We start from the raw sequence: 17,409 nt of genomic DNA, 5'->3' as shown, positions 1-17,409 counted from the left end.
CCAAACGTTGGGGGTTGTTTTGGAGAACATCTCCAAGCATGACGGAGGGTTGGAAAAATATTTCAACATCGCAGCTGCAGCATGAATGAAGGTGTGACGAAACGCCGCCGCCATTGCCCTCTCCCGAATGCTCGGGTCCTGCCGTAACAATGAGAGGCGTGCGTTTTGTCTTGAATGGGCAACAAAATCGTTCAATTATTGGCCGCCAATTCTTTTTTCTCTTCCAAACCTTTCCCACACCAGGATAGACCACCACACCAAACCTCAACCGCGTCCGACCTTTGGCCTTCGTCACAACTGGAGAGGGGCGCTCCGCGGAGATGCAAATTCTGCATTCTCAAGGATCTGAGGCAGGCATCCATTAGTGTGGTCGCTAACGTTGCCTTACCGCGCAGTCTCGCAGGGATACCGTCTAAGTGTCGCTAGGCCTTTTGGGGGCTGCCAATTCGTGTCAATCTGTGCTGCAAGCCTACAAGCCTGCAAAACGCTTTCAGGGCTGTTACAACCTACGGCACTTCCCAATGCTGCCCGTCGCTGATCATTGCATCGGTACCGCCGTGCTCGAAGCCTGGGTGTGATGCCAATGCTTTTAGACTGTCCACCAGATGCTTCAGCCTTCAGCCTTCAGACCGTGGGGGAAAGGATGCCAGTCTAGCAAATGCTCATTCTGCCTTGTCGAAGCCCCCCAACTGGCGATCATTAGCTGGGGTCAGGATAGGTTTTTGATGCTTCTTATCTTCAAGTTCATGGGGGCTCCGATTTCCAAATCACGCATCTCAGCCTCATTCCGACTGGAGGACACAACTCGGAAATATCTACGCAGCTTTTTTCGCAGAGACCGACAGGCACCACCACACCTGCACTCTTTGTTTTGTTGACGGCCATCGAAACGTTTCTAACGTTTCGCCAGCCAGAGGTACATCTTGCGCAGGTACCTCCAAAATGCCACATTGGTGGAGGGGCATTGGTTTTTGGTGTGTGTGAGAGTGCCGCGCAACTGGACTGGACAGCAACCAGGTCTGAGGTTGGAGCTCTCCGCCGCCCGGATGCCTGGCTAGAGCTCAGGTGATCTGAAAATTTGATCGATTGTGAACGTGGCTCCGCTCCTGTTCAAAGCCCGGCCCCAGCTTCGTCTGATGACCCCAAGCCCAGCGAGCGCGACCAGTCGCCAGCGACGCCGGCCTGCCGCGAGGGCACGCCTGGGCCTGGGACGTTCTGCGTCTGGAAGGGCTGGGTGAAATGACCTCTTTTCCCTTTGCGCCAAGGATGGTCGTTCGTGGTGATGATGCCTCAACCGTGGTTCAATGACAGAACCAGTCTGTGTCACTTGGGTCTTGCGGTGGCCCTGTTGACGAATTTTTGGCTACGCAGGGAAGTGCCTGTGGAGCATCTCCGAATCGGAGTGTGGGAGATTGGTCGTGATGGAAGTTTAACATTGCATCACTGTTTGGGTTCATCTGCGACCATCGCAATCCGCCAGCCTTGAACGGTGGACCTGGGCAGATAGGTCCAACGGCGGGCAATTGCATCTTGCATCAATGATGCATCTTGAGGAGCCGTACGGAGTATCCGTACCTACTGCCGTCCCCTTTCTTACACGCGCGGATGGATCCTCGATTCCGGTTTACTGGATGGACTTGGTTGACCTTTGGTATGATATCAGGTTCGCACAAGCGCATCAACCTACGGCTATTGTCCATGTCTGTCACGAATGCAACCGCAAAATTCACGTCTCCGAGTCAGCAATTAGTTTCCCCGGAGCAGGTGTTGCGTTGCATGTCTAGGCTTGGCAAAGTGTGCCGTATTCGAACCTTGCCGCAACGATCCGACGAGGACAACCTCTTTTGGGGGTGTCGTGACGGTGATTGGGGGCAAGGTTCCCCAACATGACCCCTTCCCTGAGCTTCGACTTCAAGAGAGGGTGAGAGGGAGATGGGAGCCAAAAGAGCCAAGAGATGGTGCGGGCAGGTCCTGGTCAGACGGCACGGGGCCTCGAATTACTTCAGGAACGTGATGAGAGTCGAGAAACTCAAGCTTTTTGGTGGTGGTCACTGGTCAAGCCGTCAAAGGAAAGAGGCTGCCCGGCACAATATCGCATAGGGCGCGATGAACAGCTCAACAGCCACCTCCTAAGGCTCCTCCTAGTGTATGGAGTACACACTACGAAGTACATAGTAGGCAGGCTCCTGCTCACAGACTCCTCCCAGAGACTTCAGACCGGTGGTCGTCGCTGACACATTTGGCCCTGGTTGGCCTTGGATGGAACGGAGGTTCTGGACCAATAATTGCCCACTTTACAGGACGAGGCAAGTGCCTTGGTTTCTGGCCCAGCTTCCCACCTTTTTTTCCACGGGACGAATGCTCATGTTAATGCCTTGTGTGCCACAAAAACATGCCAGTTGGGAAACTTGGCCAGGGGTGTGTGTGGTTCTGGAGGGGGCGCATTCTACGCAGTAACAGCTGGACAGCAAAAGTGACTTCCAATCAAGTACTCCGTACCCGTCCTAGCTTCTCCAATGCCATATAACCAAGAAGAGTCCCACCTCGTGTGCAGATTGTTGGTGGAAAAGGGTTTTGAAAAGCTTTTCTGGCCGTCCCAAACGTTTTCATACATCATTGAACTTGACCTTTGGTCCTTGGATATAGGACGCCTGATCTGCGAGAACCCAGAAAAGGGATGCAGGGCACATCGAAACGCCGTTGAAATCCGTACGAGCCGTCAACCAGACTACAACCAAACGAACGACGGGAGGCCGAGACAGCGCTACAGCGACATCGCGCAGCAAGCCATCATCACGCCCAGAGCCGGAACCCAGAGGGAAGAGACGCACGCCTACCTTTACGACCCCTCTTACCTTCCACGTCCCCCTTCCCTCTCCCGCGAGTGTGAGAAGCGGGGTTTGACTGAGCTGGCGCAGCATCCACGCAACTTGCCCAGCGAACTGCATCGTCGTTGGAGCTGAGCTCGGGAAGCGAAGCATCGGTTGGGAGGCTTTTTGCAGCAATCCATCAACCAGCACCAGCACCAGGCCCGAGTTGTCCTTCCTGTTTCCCCCTTTCCTTGTTGGGTTACCTTCACCATTGGAGCGACATATCGACCCGTTGACCCTCTCATCCATCCATCCTACGAGCATCGTCGTCTCGTGCTTGCTGGCTGTTCGTCGTCAAAGGTGCCACAACATATTGGCGGCCCCAGCTGCGTTTGGATCGTCAAAAGAGAGAAAGAGGCAACAGATTCTGCCACCACACACCCTTCATCGTTCGTCGTCTGCTGCTGCTCACCCGATCCTCTTTTCTCTCTCAGTTTCGCCCTCTCACGTTGTCGGAGCAGCCACCACCAATCCAACTCAACCAGCCACTCAGCTCTCATAACTGTGTGTGGTGTGTGTGTGTGTGTGTGTGCTTGGTCTAGAAAGATCGAGACAACCAGTGACAGAGACCCTAGGTGAGAGAAAGAGGCCTGACCTGACCCTCTCACCCATACGAATTGAACATCCGGTTGTCTGTGTGTCTGCACAGCATCTGCACCAAAACGTGGGGAAGACCGTGGGAGAGAACCAAGACACACAAACCGCAAGGAAAAGAGAAGAGACAAGCAGGTCCCATCCTGTCAAGTTGTGTGGACGTTGTGAAGCAGAACATCCCGTCCTTTTTAACAGGAACAACGACCCGGTCAAGCTTGGCCTACAGCCTGTTCCCCACACACCCCCTCGTTCCCTCTCTCTCACAGTCGGAAGTCTTCTCCTGATCTCTCCTCTCAAGAGGGTCACTCACACGTATCCGTACTCACCACACCCCCCTCCTCCTCCTTGAATCCCCTCCATCCCCACCGTCTCTTCTCACAGTCACCAGTCACCCATTCCATCCCTCATCCCTCACCCCTCTCCGCTCGTCGCTGCACGCCCACTCCCACGCCGGCGGCCCTGCTCGGTGGTGTCTGGCAAGCCGCAAAGTCTGGGTCTAGGCGAATGGCTGGAGTGCGCCCCCCCTCAAGCTGCCAGTTTATTATCATTACATAAAAGACCGCCGCTCTCTTCCATTTCCTTACACACTGCAACCTCTCATCGCTGCGTCCCTTATCTCTGGGCTGGCAAAAACAAGCTGTCAAAGATTCAACTGAAGCTCAATTGCGCCCGCTTGGATGCCTTTCCCCCCAGTCACAGTCTCAGCAGCGCACCGCTCCGTACCTTATCTCGCGGCTGTTTAGATTCTCCCACCCTTTCAAAGTCCCTCTACCACGCTGGCGGTTTCGCCCCAATTCTCGTGCGGGCGCTCGTAGGCGCCACTGGCAACTTCTCCCCCGGATATCCCTTTTTCGGGCAATTTTTTACGACCCCGTCCCTGCTTGTCATCTCTTTTGCGCCCGCAACCACGCGCGAGAAGTGCCAAACACCCATACAACGAACACTTCCAGAACATCGTAGGGCTGGGAGTGTGGAACACGCGACGTCACAACGGCGTCCTATCTACAGATCCAGATTCAGATACAGATCCTCCCGTGCTTGCGTTGCCGCTGCCGCTCACGCTGCCGCTGCCGCCAACGCCGACCGGCAACCTGCCTCAACCCCCGGACCAGATAAGGCATGGCAGATAAGATGTCCATCGACAACAAAGATCCCGTCAAGGAGGATACTCCAGAGACCGTGGGTTCTAGTCCCGAGGGCGAACATCAGCCTGCGCCTAATGGCACTTCAAATAATCCCAATGGTGCTGCTGAGGGCCAGCAACCAAAGCGAAAGGGTGGCCGTAAGCCTGTGAGTATCTCTTTACTCCCTCAATGCCTATCTCAGCATCAACACCTTTACTCAAGTGTGCGATCTTTTGCGGGTGTTTGTTGTTCTCTATCAACACCACAACTTCCCCAGACTTTCGTCTGTGTCACACAATCTTAAGGTTTCACCTGGGACGAAACCTTGTTTGGTCCTATCTCAACTCCCACTCAAGAGGAAGGCTAATTGTTTACCCCAAGATCTACGCCACCTCCGAGGAGCGTAAGCAACGCAACCGCCAGGCTCAAGCTGCCTTCCGCGAGCGTCGCACAGAGTACATCAAACAGCTCGAGGAAGCCATTCGTGTTCATGAGTCCAACCTGCACAACCTTCAGGCCGCTCATCGCACTGCTGCCGATGAGTGTCTGATGCTGCGCTACAAAAACTCCTTGTTGGAACGCATCCTCTTGGAGAAAGGTACGTTGACACGCCGTCAATTGGTCGAGAATGCTCGAGTATTAACAGTACATTAGGCATCGATGTTCAAGCTGAGCTTCGTGCCAAAACTGGCAGCCCCAATTTGGGGCCGACTCATGCTCCTCAAAATATGGTCCAGCCACCGCCTATCCAGCGAGCCATCCTGAACCGACATCACCAGTCTCGCCGATCCAATTCGAGCATCGCCCCGAAGCTGGAGCCCGGCATCAGCCCTCTGCCCCCGCCGATACAAGCAGCCCACTCTGCTGCTTCACCAAAGGGCCGGCCCACCCCTTCATCACACTCCAACTCGCCATCAAGCACGGCACCGTATGGAGGCCAGCAGGCTCTTTCACCGGCAGCCTCTGACCACGGACCGCTTCGTCCTGGCATGGCACCGTCCATGAAGTCTCAACTCAGCCCCATGGGTCCCATGAACCCGGCCGCTCGAGCTCATATGATGTCCGGAGGCCCTCCTCGCGTCGGCAATAACGGTTCATACTACCCAACACCTGGGTTCCAGAACCACATTGAGCAGCTAGGTAAGTCAACCGGCGCTATTTACTGATGAATCTTGCCGTCTTGTTCCTAACACCAAGCTTAGAACAAGAGTATGATGCTCCAGCGGACATGATTGAAGACTCCGAGATCGACACCCCAAGCGGGCCTGGGCCATATCCCAGCGGCTTCTCTGGCGACGCACCGCAGCATATGATGACTTCGCCAAACTCCGTTGGTCCCGGCCACGGCCAGCACATGACGTCTCAGGCCGAGCCAGCACAACCTACCCACACGACCCAGGGTGCATATCCCTCCATGACCCAGCTCTTGGATACCGGCATTGATTGGGATCCCTTTGGGCTGAGCGCCAGCATGGCCTTCCCATCACAATTCTCTTTCGATACCAGCAACATGCGGTAACCCTGCGCCCCCACGGTGAAAGAATCGAAATTCTCGACACCTGCACGTGGACCGGGATCGTTGTGTTCAAAGAGGAGGATCTGTCCAAATTTGTTTTATCAAGGCCTACATGGTCGCTGTCTTTGATTCAAAAAGAAAAAAAGAAGTTTAATCATGTGAACATGGGAGGTTTGCGAGGAGCGAAGACAACTCGATACCCGAGACGACACGACATCAGCATTCGGACGGCGAGATTGTTTTCTGGGCGAAGCCTATAGCGGCGTCCTTAACTACAACAAACACTAGCGAGGGGAAACAAAAATTATCAAGATGGCTTTCAATACCCGCGCCGTGCGGTCATCTACGGGGAAATGCGATCACGACATAAAAAAGTTACCAACAAATCATTTTGTCTCTTTCGAAATTTGGACAGTCAAAACTGGGCGGCGGAAATACCCTACGGGAGGTTTGGCGGCCTGCAGTACTTGTCTCTTATTTTCATGTTTTTATATGCCGGGAAGCTTTCCGCAATGGAACCCCGCGCTTGTTTTTAATGGCGTTTATTTTTCATCATTCACACATCGCATATTTGATGGTGTATAGGATACAGGCGGAACCAAAAAAAGTTTTTCTATTTCGGATTTCAAAAAAAAAAAAGACAGAGTCTTTATCTCTTGGGTGAAATGGATATTGGTTGAAATCTTCTCTGTGAAGTCAGCGTCACTCATCATTTGCAAGGTGTCTACGGTTTTGGGACTGATGGTATGTCGTTGCTACAGGCCCTCCCGGCCGTGGGGTCCAGATCGGCCGACGGCGGAAAGTGCGGGAACACGGAGGCATCTAGGAGGGAAATGGACAAACCCGCGCCCACTTGTGGCTGCCGCGCGTCTGGGACAAGACGGGGCGAACGGGTTTCGGACTGGGTTCCGTACATGAGAGACTTTGTTGGCTTGAATTGAGTTGAAGTGACTAGCTGAATGAAACCCGGCGCCTGATCGGGACGTTTATTTTTGCTCAAGCTTTTTTTGTGTACTTTTCTCTTCACTGTGAATATCTTTACACACCTTATTTTATGTAAAAGGCGTCATTATTACGAGCAAGCTGGCGAGGATTGCGTGTTCACTGTTACAGATTTCATTCCTGTATTTCGATTGGTGTCTTCTCTCTGTCTCTTGGTATCTGGAACCAAAGGATGCAGTGTTGGTTGCATTCATGTGACGTCGTTATTGGGAGTTTAGGTAATGGCCAAGGGCCTTCTATCCTGGTGGGTTCGAGAATGAAGACACGTGGTGTTACCATACGGGGTATGTGCGTATCAAGAAAGCCTGGGGATTGGGGAGCTTCAGGCTTACCAAAGTTTTTCTGGGTGTGTGTCGTTTCCTTCAGTATTACGAGTTACGATGAGCTCTCACTCGGATCGAAAGGGGACGAGCCCGGATGAGGGGAGGGAGAGGCCAGGGGGGGGGGGGAGGTGTTCCTTGGTCCGAGCTGCGTGTTCCTGGATTCCTCTTGGTCATAGAATGTAAGAGGGTTTGAAATCATGTGAATTTCTTTTTTCCCCATCTCCAAGGCTTTTGGGACTTATATTTTTCTTGCGGTAAAGCTACAGTCTTTGCGTTTTCCTTGGATTTCGATTCGGTGAGCCGACTTGGAAGTGACATATACGAGATTCTGGGCTGGTAAGAACATATGTTGTGACCCCGAGGGTATGAGAGGTTGTTTGGACAAGTGATTGCTTTGAGTTCGGCACTCGCTGACATGGAACCTGCCCGCCTGTCTGCCTTACCTTGCAAGGGCGGGTCTATTGGAAGGTGTACGCATGGGAACAGCCGTGTGTGACTGCTGGCCCCCCCCGTCTGGAACCTTTGCGAGATTGATATTAAAAAGACGGGGAAAAGAATCTGGGGCAGCGCCGCCCCCCGTTTCGTTTGATTTGAGTGATTGCAATTTTTGTTGCTGCCCTGCTACTACTCCGTATACTCCGCAGTGGGTTACGCTTTTGTGCGTCCTGTTTTTTTGTGACCGGGGGCATGTGGACGTTTCCATGACCTAATGATAACCCGTTCGAAGCTGAGCTGTTGGTCCACCGTGACTGCGGGAGATGGATCATTTGGGGGCGGAGAGAGAGAGAGAGAGGAGGTTGGGTTCGGTTTCCCGTGAAGGGCCCAGTTTGTTCCCACCGAGGGCATCCGGGAATTACGTAAGTAGGACTTTTTCTTGACTTTATAGAGATGGGGGCTTGTTCCAGGTATCCGCGTGAGATTGTGATTTTATCTTGTTGCTCTTTCCGTATGCAATGTTTGTAAGAGAGATGCCTGTTTGGGAGGTATAAGTGTATAGATGGAGAGCCAAAAGGGAGGGTAGACGGGGAATGGATTCCGGAACGCTGGGGAAGAGAGACCGGGAGGTCCGGGCGGCAGAGACGGGGTTTCGGAACGGCGGTTGGCTTGGTTGACGAGGGGCCCTTGGGTCTGGACCGGGTGTGGGATTCGACATGTTGGTTCAGACGTACGTACGTACGTATAGAGGCTTGGCTTGGGACAGGCCAAGGAGGCGTATGGCTTGGTAACTGTGACGTGGTTTCTCAACGGCTTGTAGAGTGATTTCGGCGAGGGAGTTTGATACGCTTCTAGATCTAGAGAATGGGCTGGACGAATTGAGCGGTTTCGAGCGAAGGCGGGTCGCTCGTTATTCTCATGATGGGGGGCAAGCTCCCGGTGAGCTGAGATATTGGGGGGCTTCTCACAGTTCATGAACCGGAGCAAAACGTGAGCGCAATTGGTTGTATCACGTTCACCTAGTCATGTTCTGAATCATCGAGATATTGTGTATTCGCTGGTACGTATCCGGTAATGATGATGTTTTCATATTGCAAGCACCTGATCAGTTCCTCTTGTGTCAGGTTCACCGCGTGTTCAGTATACGTATACCGTCCAGCTTATATTCAGCCACTGCCTTCAGGAAGGGAGGAATCGAGGTACTTCGGTCAATTCATCTCGTCTCCAGCCATAAGAGGCACAAGGGGAACGTGGTCGAGGGGTACCTGGGGGAGTCGATGTACTAACTCAGAAACCGTCGAGCCATCAATTTAACCTTCTGTTCGATTCCCTATGGATGATCGCTTGTCTTTTTTCACTATGCTTCTCCTTTTCCTCGTTCAGGCATCATCTTCCACGCTTCATCAAAATGCTATATTCTCAGTTAGTCTCGGTCAGGCTGAGAAATGACTACGTGTGAATTGAGAGCTGGCTGGCTGCCGATGTTTCGATATGAGCACAATCGACAGCCGGTCGAAGTCACGCAAGGCGATGCACAGGAACGATGGGAAAGCAAGAGTATGAGGCAATCCCGCAAGCCCCTCCTTTGGAATGCTGTCAGCTTGGGGAACACGTTGCAAGGTTTTCGTCAATTGCCTAGCTACTCCAGATACTTTACATCATGAAATCATTCGCCATTTTTTGAACCCCTTTTAACACCGCGCGTCAAGTAGACTCGGAATATTCATACGCACCTCTACCTGAGGTCATATTGCACCAAGTGAAGTGTGTCGTTGAAAGAATCGATTTCGTAGTCCAGGCACATCCATCATCAGTTCGGGAATTGATCAAGCGTGAAAGGGTTACCGTCGTCTTACACGAAGTACGAGCCATCCGATCACTCTGTGCTCGCTTATCAGTGGCTATCTTAGCAAAAATGCCCGACCGGATGGAAGACGTCAGTCGAAACGCCGGCCGACTCGGCCGCGGTGGCGGTGCGGAGTAGTGGGGGTGGCAAGACAGCGGGGGGGAGAGAGCCCGTGACACCAGGCCGTTCAACGGCTCATCGTCGCGGACTAAGGTTCACGCAACTTCCCGGCCCGTCGACACCTCCTTGAATTCGCAGGAAACGCGTCATGCAGGGTTTCTTGACCATCTTGTTGGGAATACTCAAGGTAGACGAAGAAGCGAAATAATCATAAACCCCCGTCGTCCATCTTCAAAAATCATGAAGGTCACCGACGCAACCATAAATCCATCCGACGAAGCTTGCTGCACCTGCGCGAAGCTGCTCAGCTCTGTGCCAAGGTACAGCGCTGTCACCGAGAAGCCTCTCCCGGACGATAGGCGACTCGAGTGCTGCGCTCGTGTAATCTGCGGGAACTGTATCCATGTGCGTCCGCCGGACAAATGCTCATATCACAAATCCTGCCACTGGAAACAGAACGCTGACCAGTAATACAGGAAAACACCCGCTTCGCATCCTACTGCCCATACTGCCAGACATCCACAGCGCCCTCAGTGCTGCCCCCGAACCTCAAAGACCCGCCGTCGTACACCTCTGTCCCGCCAACCCACCACCTCTCCTCCGGCGCCCCGACGGCCCCGCCCCCGCCCTACACATACACCTCACCCGACGCCGGAGTCGACGAAGAACTCAACGAAAAGAGCAGCGGCTCCTCCTCCTCAACCGCCACGCCCCCCGAAGACACCCTCCACTTCCTAAACCACGACACGGACACAATCGCCTCCCTCTCCCTCCGCTACGGCGTCCCCCCCGCCGTCCTCCGCCGCAGCAACAACATCACCAGCGACCATCTCCTCCACGGCCGCCGCACCGTCCTCGTCCCGGGCGCCTACTACGCCGCCGGCGTCAGCCTCTCCCCGCGACCCGTCGAGGGCGAGGAAGAGGAGCTGCGCAAGAGCCGCATCCGCCGCTTCATGACGGGCTGCAAAGTCTCCGACTACGACGTCGCCGTCCTGTACCTCGAGCAGGTCGGCTACGACCTCGCCGCCGCCATGGAGGCGTACGCCGACGACGAGGCGTGGGAGAAGAGTCATCCCGTCCAGGACGGCGGCGGCGGCAGCAGGGGGAAGAACAAGTCCAAAGCTGCACCGCGGAATCGGGGCCCGTTTTGGAGGGGATCTGCGTAACAGGGGTTGGATGTACGGAGTCGGATGAGTGGGAACTCGATTTGTTTGCCCACGTAGGTTCACTGGTTGCGAAACGGAAATTGGGAACGGGCGTTTGGGCACTTTTGGTATTATTAGAGCTCTTCTTCATTGCGTCGTCATCATGTCCTCAACCATCTGTATGGCTCTGTTTGGCCTGTATGAAAACGCCGCTACCATATACCGTTGTAACGCTTTGTACACAATACACGTGACATATCCCGATACCTCCTATGCGAGATGTACTCGATCGGTGAATGTGTCCGCAAATAGAAAAAAACAAAAACCCCTCCCGGCCAAGGAAGCCCTTAGAAGGCAGATCTTGTTCGAATGTCTGAAATCTTCCTCTCAATCTCTCTCACTGAGCGGTCAAGTTCACCGGCAATCATCTGCTTCTTTTCGCTAGGCAGAAGGGTGTACCTCTCACATAAATCACCATCAATGATGCCCTTGACGGGGACGTAGTAACCACGGTACATGAGGTGATCCCTTCCGGCGAGCGGCGCGTCCTCGGTACGCATGTGCTGCTCGAGATTCTGGAAGAAGTCCACGTCCTCGCGGGTCACGAATGGAATGAAGACGCCGATAGTACCGTTGATACCGCTCCAGAGTAGAATGTCCTGGCCACCGACGACCAAGCTTGTTTTGGTGATGCTGGTAGGAACATCTTGAGTGTAGGAGTGGCCTAGGAGGTTCAGACGGTGTGGTGTGCCGTGGAGATAGTCTCTCGTGTTGAGGAGATGAAGACCGCCTGACTCCTCGTCGGCTTCTTGACTTGCCTTCTCAGGGCAGCGGACGAGGAACATGTTGCCAAACTTGTCGCCTCCAACAACCGATTCGTAGTCCACCATTGCGGTGCACGTAACCCACCTGGAGATGGTGTCGTCGACAAAGGGAATGAGCTTGTTAGTCGTCGCCTTATAGACGACGTATGTGATGCCATGCTGGACGTCACCGACGACAATACGGCTTCCTTGCGTGCTCAGAGACACAATCAACTGCGGAGCTACGTCGGCTTGGGCCTTTCTGAGCATCTGTCTCAGGCCGAGGTCATAAATCCTCAAGGTCTTGCCAACGCCCGCGAGTAGTCTGCCTTGGAAGCCAAGGAGCGCTGACGGAGGCTCTTCAACCTTTGTTTTGTGAATGAACTCTAGCTCGTGGCCATCCTCGCTGAAGCGGTAGACGTGGATGTAGCCTTCAGAGAACTGGCGAGGGTTGACAACCATGTCCTTACCGGTGCCAACAATCAGGAAGCTTTCGTTGTCCTGGCTGGCAAACGACACGATCGCAGCGCTGACAGCTGCTTCGTTGTTGTCAAGGTCAACAGTCTGCAGAACTCGCTGATCCTCTGATAAGGGATCGATGACGCTGATGCAAGAAGCCCAGCGGCCTTTGCCCTTAGGGTACCCGAATTCGTCAGGCGGGAGCACCACAGCATCGCCATTGACGACACCAGGTTCTGCGATGAGCTTGGCCCGTAGGTCAGGTGGCAGCGTGTTGTTGTCTGCCTCGACCGTGTAAAACATGGGGTGTTCAGGATGCTTGAGTAGACGTCGCGGAGTGTAGGTGAGGGGTATCGACTTTTGTGTAATGGTGTCTCCTAGGTTCTCAATGGCAAAGATTCTAATCCTCTGCGTCAGTTATTGATCAAAAGAATTTGCATGCAGAAAATAACAAGGCTGAAGAATGACTCAGTAGGAACAATTGGTATGTTGCGTAAGACCTCATGGCGCTTTGGCATAGGATCCCAAATTTCTCATCATGTCATGTAAAGGAAACGAGCTAAGAAACTCATGATGCTTGCTTACCTTAATGATTGGCCCTGAATGCCAACGACACCTTCTTCGCACTGCTCGCTGCTGAAATTCCAGACCCATTCGAGGTCAACGTAGTTCAGTGGCGTCACCAGGAAGCCTCGAGTGATGGGATCAGAATAGCCAAGCCACGGACGGGAGCTCAACCCTATCACGCAGGTCCGTCCTTGAACAGTAGCTTGGAAAAGCCGCACCGGTTTGGGACCGAGGAACTTCTGCCTCGTATCCGTAAGCTCTCCAGTGATTTCGTCCAACACTGTACGGAGGTAGACACCAGAGTGAAGGCCGATGTGGAGGTAGAGTGTTGAGCCTCCGGACGAGGAGTCATCCATGGCAATGATTGCAAGGGATGATGGAGGAGCAGTCAAGGCTTGGACTGACTTGCTCTCCAGCGTCGACTCGGGGTCTAACGACAGGACACGTACAGTGCTGTCATCACAGCCCACAGCCAGGAACGAACTTCGCAGGCGTCCTTCGGGGATTTCACCCAAGCTCAGACATGTGACAGTTCCGAACATTTCCTTCTTCTCATCGTACTCGGCAAGGGATCCATCACCATCCATTTCGAAATAGACAATCTCACCCGAGCTGAGTGCCACTGCTACCTGATGCTCGTTGGTGGTTGCCGCGACAATGGATCTGTGCTGCGGTGCGGCCCATTCGTTGACTTGGCCATGTCGGATGTGACGAATGCCTTTGGGATGGACCTGAATGAGGCCGTCTTCGCCCAATAACTGTGCTGCCAAAGTCGGCACAGATGTCAGGAAACCGGAATCACTGACCTCCTCTACCGTTTCACCGATACTCAAAACCAGAGTTCCGTTGGTGAAAGATAGCACAATATACGCATCGTATTGATCGCCGCGGCTCAGCTTGAGAGTCCAAACCGCCGAAGGGATGCCGGGCAGTTCGGACGCCACAATCTCGTTGACTTCCAAGCCATGCTTCAACATCCTGAATGTGCTACGGGCACCGTTGCCGCAGGCTGTGTAGATTTGTGGCGCATCCTCACCAGTCAGGTTGGCCACCTTACAGTCGAGAAGGGGGTTCATGGAGTCAATGCTCTCGACTGAAGCAAGATTCTCCAGCGGTCTGGGGTGGAAGTAGACCGCTTCGTAACCAGCCCTAGGGTCTGTTGGGAAGTTGTCGCTTGAGAATTCCAGTTCCTCGTCGTCGTCTCCGAGCTTCTCGAACTGGTAGAATTGGTGGTTGCCAAATTGGCTGGCAGCGTAGAGGAAACCGCTCTTGAGAATGCAGAGGCTAGATGATACCGGCACCGTGTCGAAGTACTTGATCTTAAGCCGCTTCACTTCGCCGGTGGGATTGCCATCTGCATCCTCAACCATATCGAGGGTCGCCTTGAAAAGGTCCCCATCTTCAGTCTGCAAGAGGAAGAAAAAGGCGCCGGCACTACCTTTCAGCTTGTGCATGACGCCAGACACCACGTGCCGCTTCCTGGACGGGTCTTCCGTTGCACCTCTTCGGCGCGGAATGGGCACACGGAAGGCTTCCTGGTTGGAGTGCCTGTATGTGATGTTTTCCTCTCCACAAACCAAGACTCCACTGGGGCCATCTTGACCACCTGGGACTTGGAACAGCAGCGAAGCCGTGGGATCGACGGGTTCGGACCATTTCCGGACGACGTGGTTCAATCCCAAGTCCAACTCATAGTACACCAACTGAGTCTCTGCTTCCCGAGCTGCCTCTCCTGTAGGATCTTGGTCTGCCTCAGTGTATTCGATCTCGAGCGCAGCAAAGACTGGGTTGGCATAGCCGACGTCCAACGCGACCATGCATAGCACCAGGACTCCGGGCTTGTGTGCCTCGAGAGGCGAGGAGATCGTGAGCTCGGCCTGCGAATTGCGGTTGAGGACGTATACGAGCTTATTCTTCTCGACTGACGCGATCATACACGCTCTGCCTTTCGGATCGCATGCAAGATATTCTCCAGGTATAACTCGTCGTACCCCAGACTTGCCAAAAGTCTCCAGATGCAGACGCTGAAACCGATTCTGCGCTGGAATGTACTCGACGATTGTGATCCTTCCAGAGTCAGTCGCAAGGATGAGATAGTCTTGACGCAAGGTCAGCAAAGTCCTTTGGCAATCAAGTCTCACATCCGAGGTCGAGCGACATTGACTGCATTGACACCTGTCGCGACCGGCAAGCTTCTCAAATCACTAAGTGAAGCTTAAAATGGAATGTGGGACACGAGACATACCTTTGTTGCTTCCAGCCAAGCGGAAGGCGGCCATAGACCTGATGATGCCGAAAATATCGTGCGAGAGGAGCGTGATGACCTTCCCCTGTGACGGATCCGGGCGAAGCAAAGTCAATCGCGACCCCGATGCTGTCACAATGTTCTGCTCCTTGGTGCCAGAAAATTGACCCAGCACCGCCTGTGTGACATTGGTAGGCGATTGAAGGGTCAGGGAGTAAAGAAACATGTTCGAGGTCGTCGCCATGTTTGCAGGTGAGCGCAGATAGCCTGCGCGGCCTCAAAATTAGAGCTCGAATGGATGGGCGATGCAGAAGACGCGATGGTGTTTTTGGAGCGATGGTGGGTTGGGAGGCTGGAAAGCTCCAGCACGAAATTTCAGAAGCTCCAGGTTCCCACTTGGCGCCTGAGACCTGCGTGGTGGAGACCCGCGGCGTCGGCATCTTGTTGATCCGAGCCCCCCGAAATTTCGGGTCGGCCCCGTCGTCGATACAGAGCTCTCTGGAAGCTTGTGAGAGAGGGAGTATTCTTGGTGTCAACGCAGACTGCAACTGGACTTACGTATACCATCGGGCGTTATGGAGCCGGCTTTCAGAAGAGCAGCGTCAAGCGCTTGCGGGCAATGCTCTGCAGCATTGAGAAGGCAATTGATTGCCAACGGAGTCCCTAGAATCACCCCTCGCATCGCATCAGCCCACTCGACCCGAAGCCTCCATTCCACCGTTTCTAGGAGATCGAAGGCCAACAATGTGCCCACAAGACAATTCTCTTCGTCCCCGAAAGCCTCGAGCGAGGCGGCTGCTGTAAAGCCCTCTGCCAACGAATCGTCGACCCCCAAGCTCCGATCAGACGACCTGTTCCACTCTTTCACGAATTCACCCATCCCGGAGATTCGACGACGTGCGGCTTTCATGCGCCAACATGCCTACTGTTCTCACCCCGATCATCGCGCGACAAGGGTTCCGACTGTCGCACCCCATGGCGAGGAGAAGCAATCGCAAACGGGTCAGCTGGCGCCGGCGCATGTCGATTTCGAGTGTCCTGATTGTGGAATTCCCGTCTCCTGTAGCAAGGAGCACTGGATGGACGATTACGAGGCTCACCTCGAGATCTGCGATACTTTGAGGGAGATCAACGAGGATGACCATGACCTACGATCTGGCCGGACCTTCCCGGAGTTCGTTATGGCAGATGATCAGATGCCCGAGGCGGTCGTCAACATGACCAACTGGGACACCTTCATGTACAGCCGCGAGTTCGAGGCTATCAATGATGAGCGCAGCATGCGACAGGTCACGAAGATGCTCACATACCCCATCACAATTGGCAGTGTTCTGCATGAGTTGAGCCCTTACAGCGTCAAGCAGGGGGAGAGGTTGACGAGCGAGGGTTTGAAGAGTTTGAGTGGTGAGTTAGTTGCATAATTCACGAGTGAGATGAGCTGACAAGAAGGCAGCTTTGCGGTATACTCTTCATCCTCCTCTTTCCGGGAAGGGTACTACCATGAAGGAACTTCGTCCTGAGGCACCTCCCGTGAGAGTCTTCTGCTTGGGAGCGCGTGCCGAATCATCCCTGCCCAGAAACGTCTGGCTCCAGCTTGCTCATCTCTTCCCAGAGAGCAAGATTCATCTGATCTTCATTGGCCCCGAAAGCATGGCTAACCGAGACGATGAATTCCCTCTGCCGCAGCGGACGCCCGAGAACCCATTTGGTATGGTAATTGAGGACCGGATATCGCACAAGATGAAGATCAGCACCATCGTGGACTACTACCACACCATCCATAAGACCGGATACTTTGCGCCTTACGACCCGTACTTTGACTGCTTCTGCCTCTTCCATCCTGGTTTGGGCCATCCCGCAAGCAGCCACGAGTGGACCGAGACGCTTCCTATGCTTCTGGAGACCAAGGTCCCGATCATTGCTACAGGTTACACCCAGTTTGATATGGAGAGAGATATCGAATGGGTCAGAAAGACCGCTGCTGGCGAGTTTGATGTTCTGTTGGAGCCTGGCGAAAACCTTTTCCGCAGCTTGAGGTGGGATCTGAATGACCTGGATCCCCAGGACGTCAGCTGTGGAAATTGGGGAGTGTGGGCGTTCCGTGGAAAGAGGTATGCAATGCACAGTCGCCATTGATGTGGTCGGTCGCTAACAAGGAATGCCTAGGTATGAGACGACTAAGAAGGATGACGAGTAGACGCTCGTCATATTGCTGATGAATCAAAATGGGAATGAAGTTGGACCACTTATAGAGGTTCTGTAAATAAGTGTATCATACTCACCGGCATGTGCATTGTATAACACGAAAGGGGGGAGAAAAATCAAGACCAAGTCGACTCTGTAATCAATTTTGCTGTAAA

At 53.7% G+C, this 17,409-nt stretch overlaps 6 protein-coding genes across 6 annotated transcripts; 3 read left to right on the top strand and 3 right to left on the bottom strand.

The window, feature by feature from the left end:
* Nucleotides 1-2,606: 2,606 nt before the first annotated feature.
* CCOS01_02719 (uncharacterized protein) lies at nt 2,607-3,134 on the bottom strand (the record flags this gene model as incomplete). The annotated part of the gene is made up of 1 exon (XM_060450907.1): nt 2,607-3,134. One exon carries the CDS (start codon nt 3,132-3,134, stop codon nt 2,607-2,609), a length of 528 nt encoding a protein of 175 aa, XP_060319557.1.
* A 1,449-nt stretch (nt 3,135-4,583) lies between these two features.
* Nucleotides 4,584-6,107, top strand: CCOS01_02718 (uncharacterized protein; the record flags this gene model as incomplete). Its single annotated transcript, XM_060450906.1, has 4 exons — nt 4,584-4,754; nt 4,970-5,186; nt 5,243-5,728; nt 5,791-6,107. The coding sequence occupies 4 exons, from the start codon at nt 4,584-4,586 to the stop codon at nt 6,105-6,107; spliced, it is 1,191 nt and encodes a 396-aa protein (XP_060319556.1).
* A 2,202-nt stretch (nt 6,108-8,309) lies between these two features.
* On the bottom strand, nt 8,310-8,582 carry CCOS01_02717 (uncharacterized protein; the record flags this gene model as incomplete). Its single annotated transcript, XM_060450905.1, has 1 exon — nt 8,310-8,582. One exon carries the CDS (start codon nt 8,580-8,582, stop codon nt 8,310-8,312), a length of 273 nt encoding a protein of 90 aa, XP_060319555.1.
* A 1,488-nt stretch (nt 8,583-10,070) lies between these two features.
* CCOS01_02716 (uncharacterized protein) lies at nt 10,071-10,996 on the top strand (the record flags this gene model as incomplete). The annotated part of the gene is made up of 2 exons (XM_060450904.1): nt 10,071-10,235; nt 10,307-10,996. The coding sequence occupies 2 exons, from the start codon at nt 10,071-10,073 to the stop codon at nt 10,994-10,996; spliced, it is 855 nt and encodes a 284-aa protein (XP_060319554.1).
* A 326-nt stretch (nt 10,997-11,322) lies between these two features.
* CCOS01_02715 (pre-mRNA-splicing factor rse-1) lies at nt 11,323-15,293 on the bottom strand (the record flags this gene model as incomplete). The annotated part of the gene is made up of 3 exons (XM_060450903.1): nt 11,323-12,637; nt 12,823-14,902; nt 15,050-15,293. 3 exons carry the CDS (start codon nt 15,291-15,293, stop codon nt 11,323-11,325), a joined length of 3,639 nt encoding a protein of 1,212 aa, XP_060319553.1.
* Nucleotides 15,294-15,624: 331 nt separating this feature from the next.
* On the top strand, nt 15,625-17,246 carry CCOS01_02714 (uncharacterized protein; the record flags this gene model as incomplete). The annotated part of the gene is made up of 3 exons (XM_060450902.1): nt 15,625-16,453; nt 16,503-17,160; nt 17,216-17,246. 3 exons carry the CDS (start codon nt 15,625-15,627, stop codon nt 17,244-17,246), a joined length of 1,518 nt encoding a protein of 505 aa, XP_060319552.1.
* Between the last annotated feature and the right edge of the window lie 163 nt (nt 17,247-17,409).

This window comes from Colletotrichum costaricense (genome assembly GCF_030867565.1).
Source record: "Colletotrichum costaricense strain IMI 309622 chromosome Unknown Scaffold_2.1, whole genome shotgun sequence".
In the NCBI taxonomy this organism is placed as follows: Eukaryota; Fungi; Ascomycota; class Sordariomycetes; order Glomerellales; family Glomerellaceae; genus Colletotrichum; species Colletotrichum costaricense.
The sequence above is the reverse complement of the archived record's forward strand: the minus strand, read 5'-3'. Positions and strand labels throughout refer to the sequence as shown.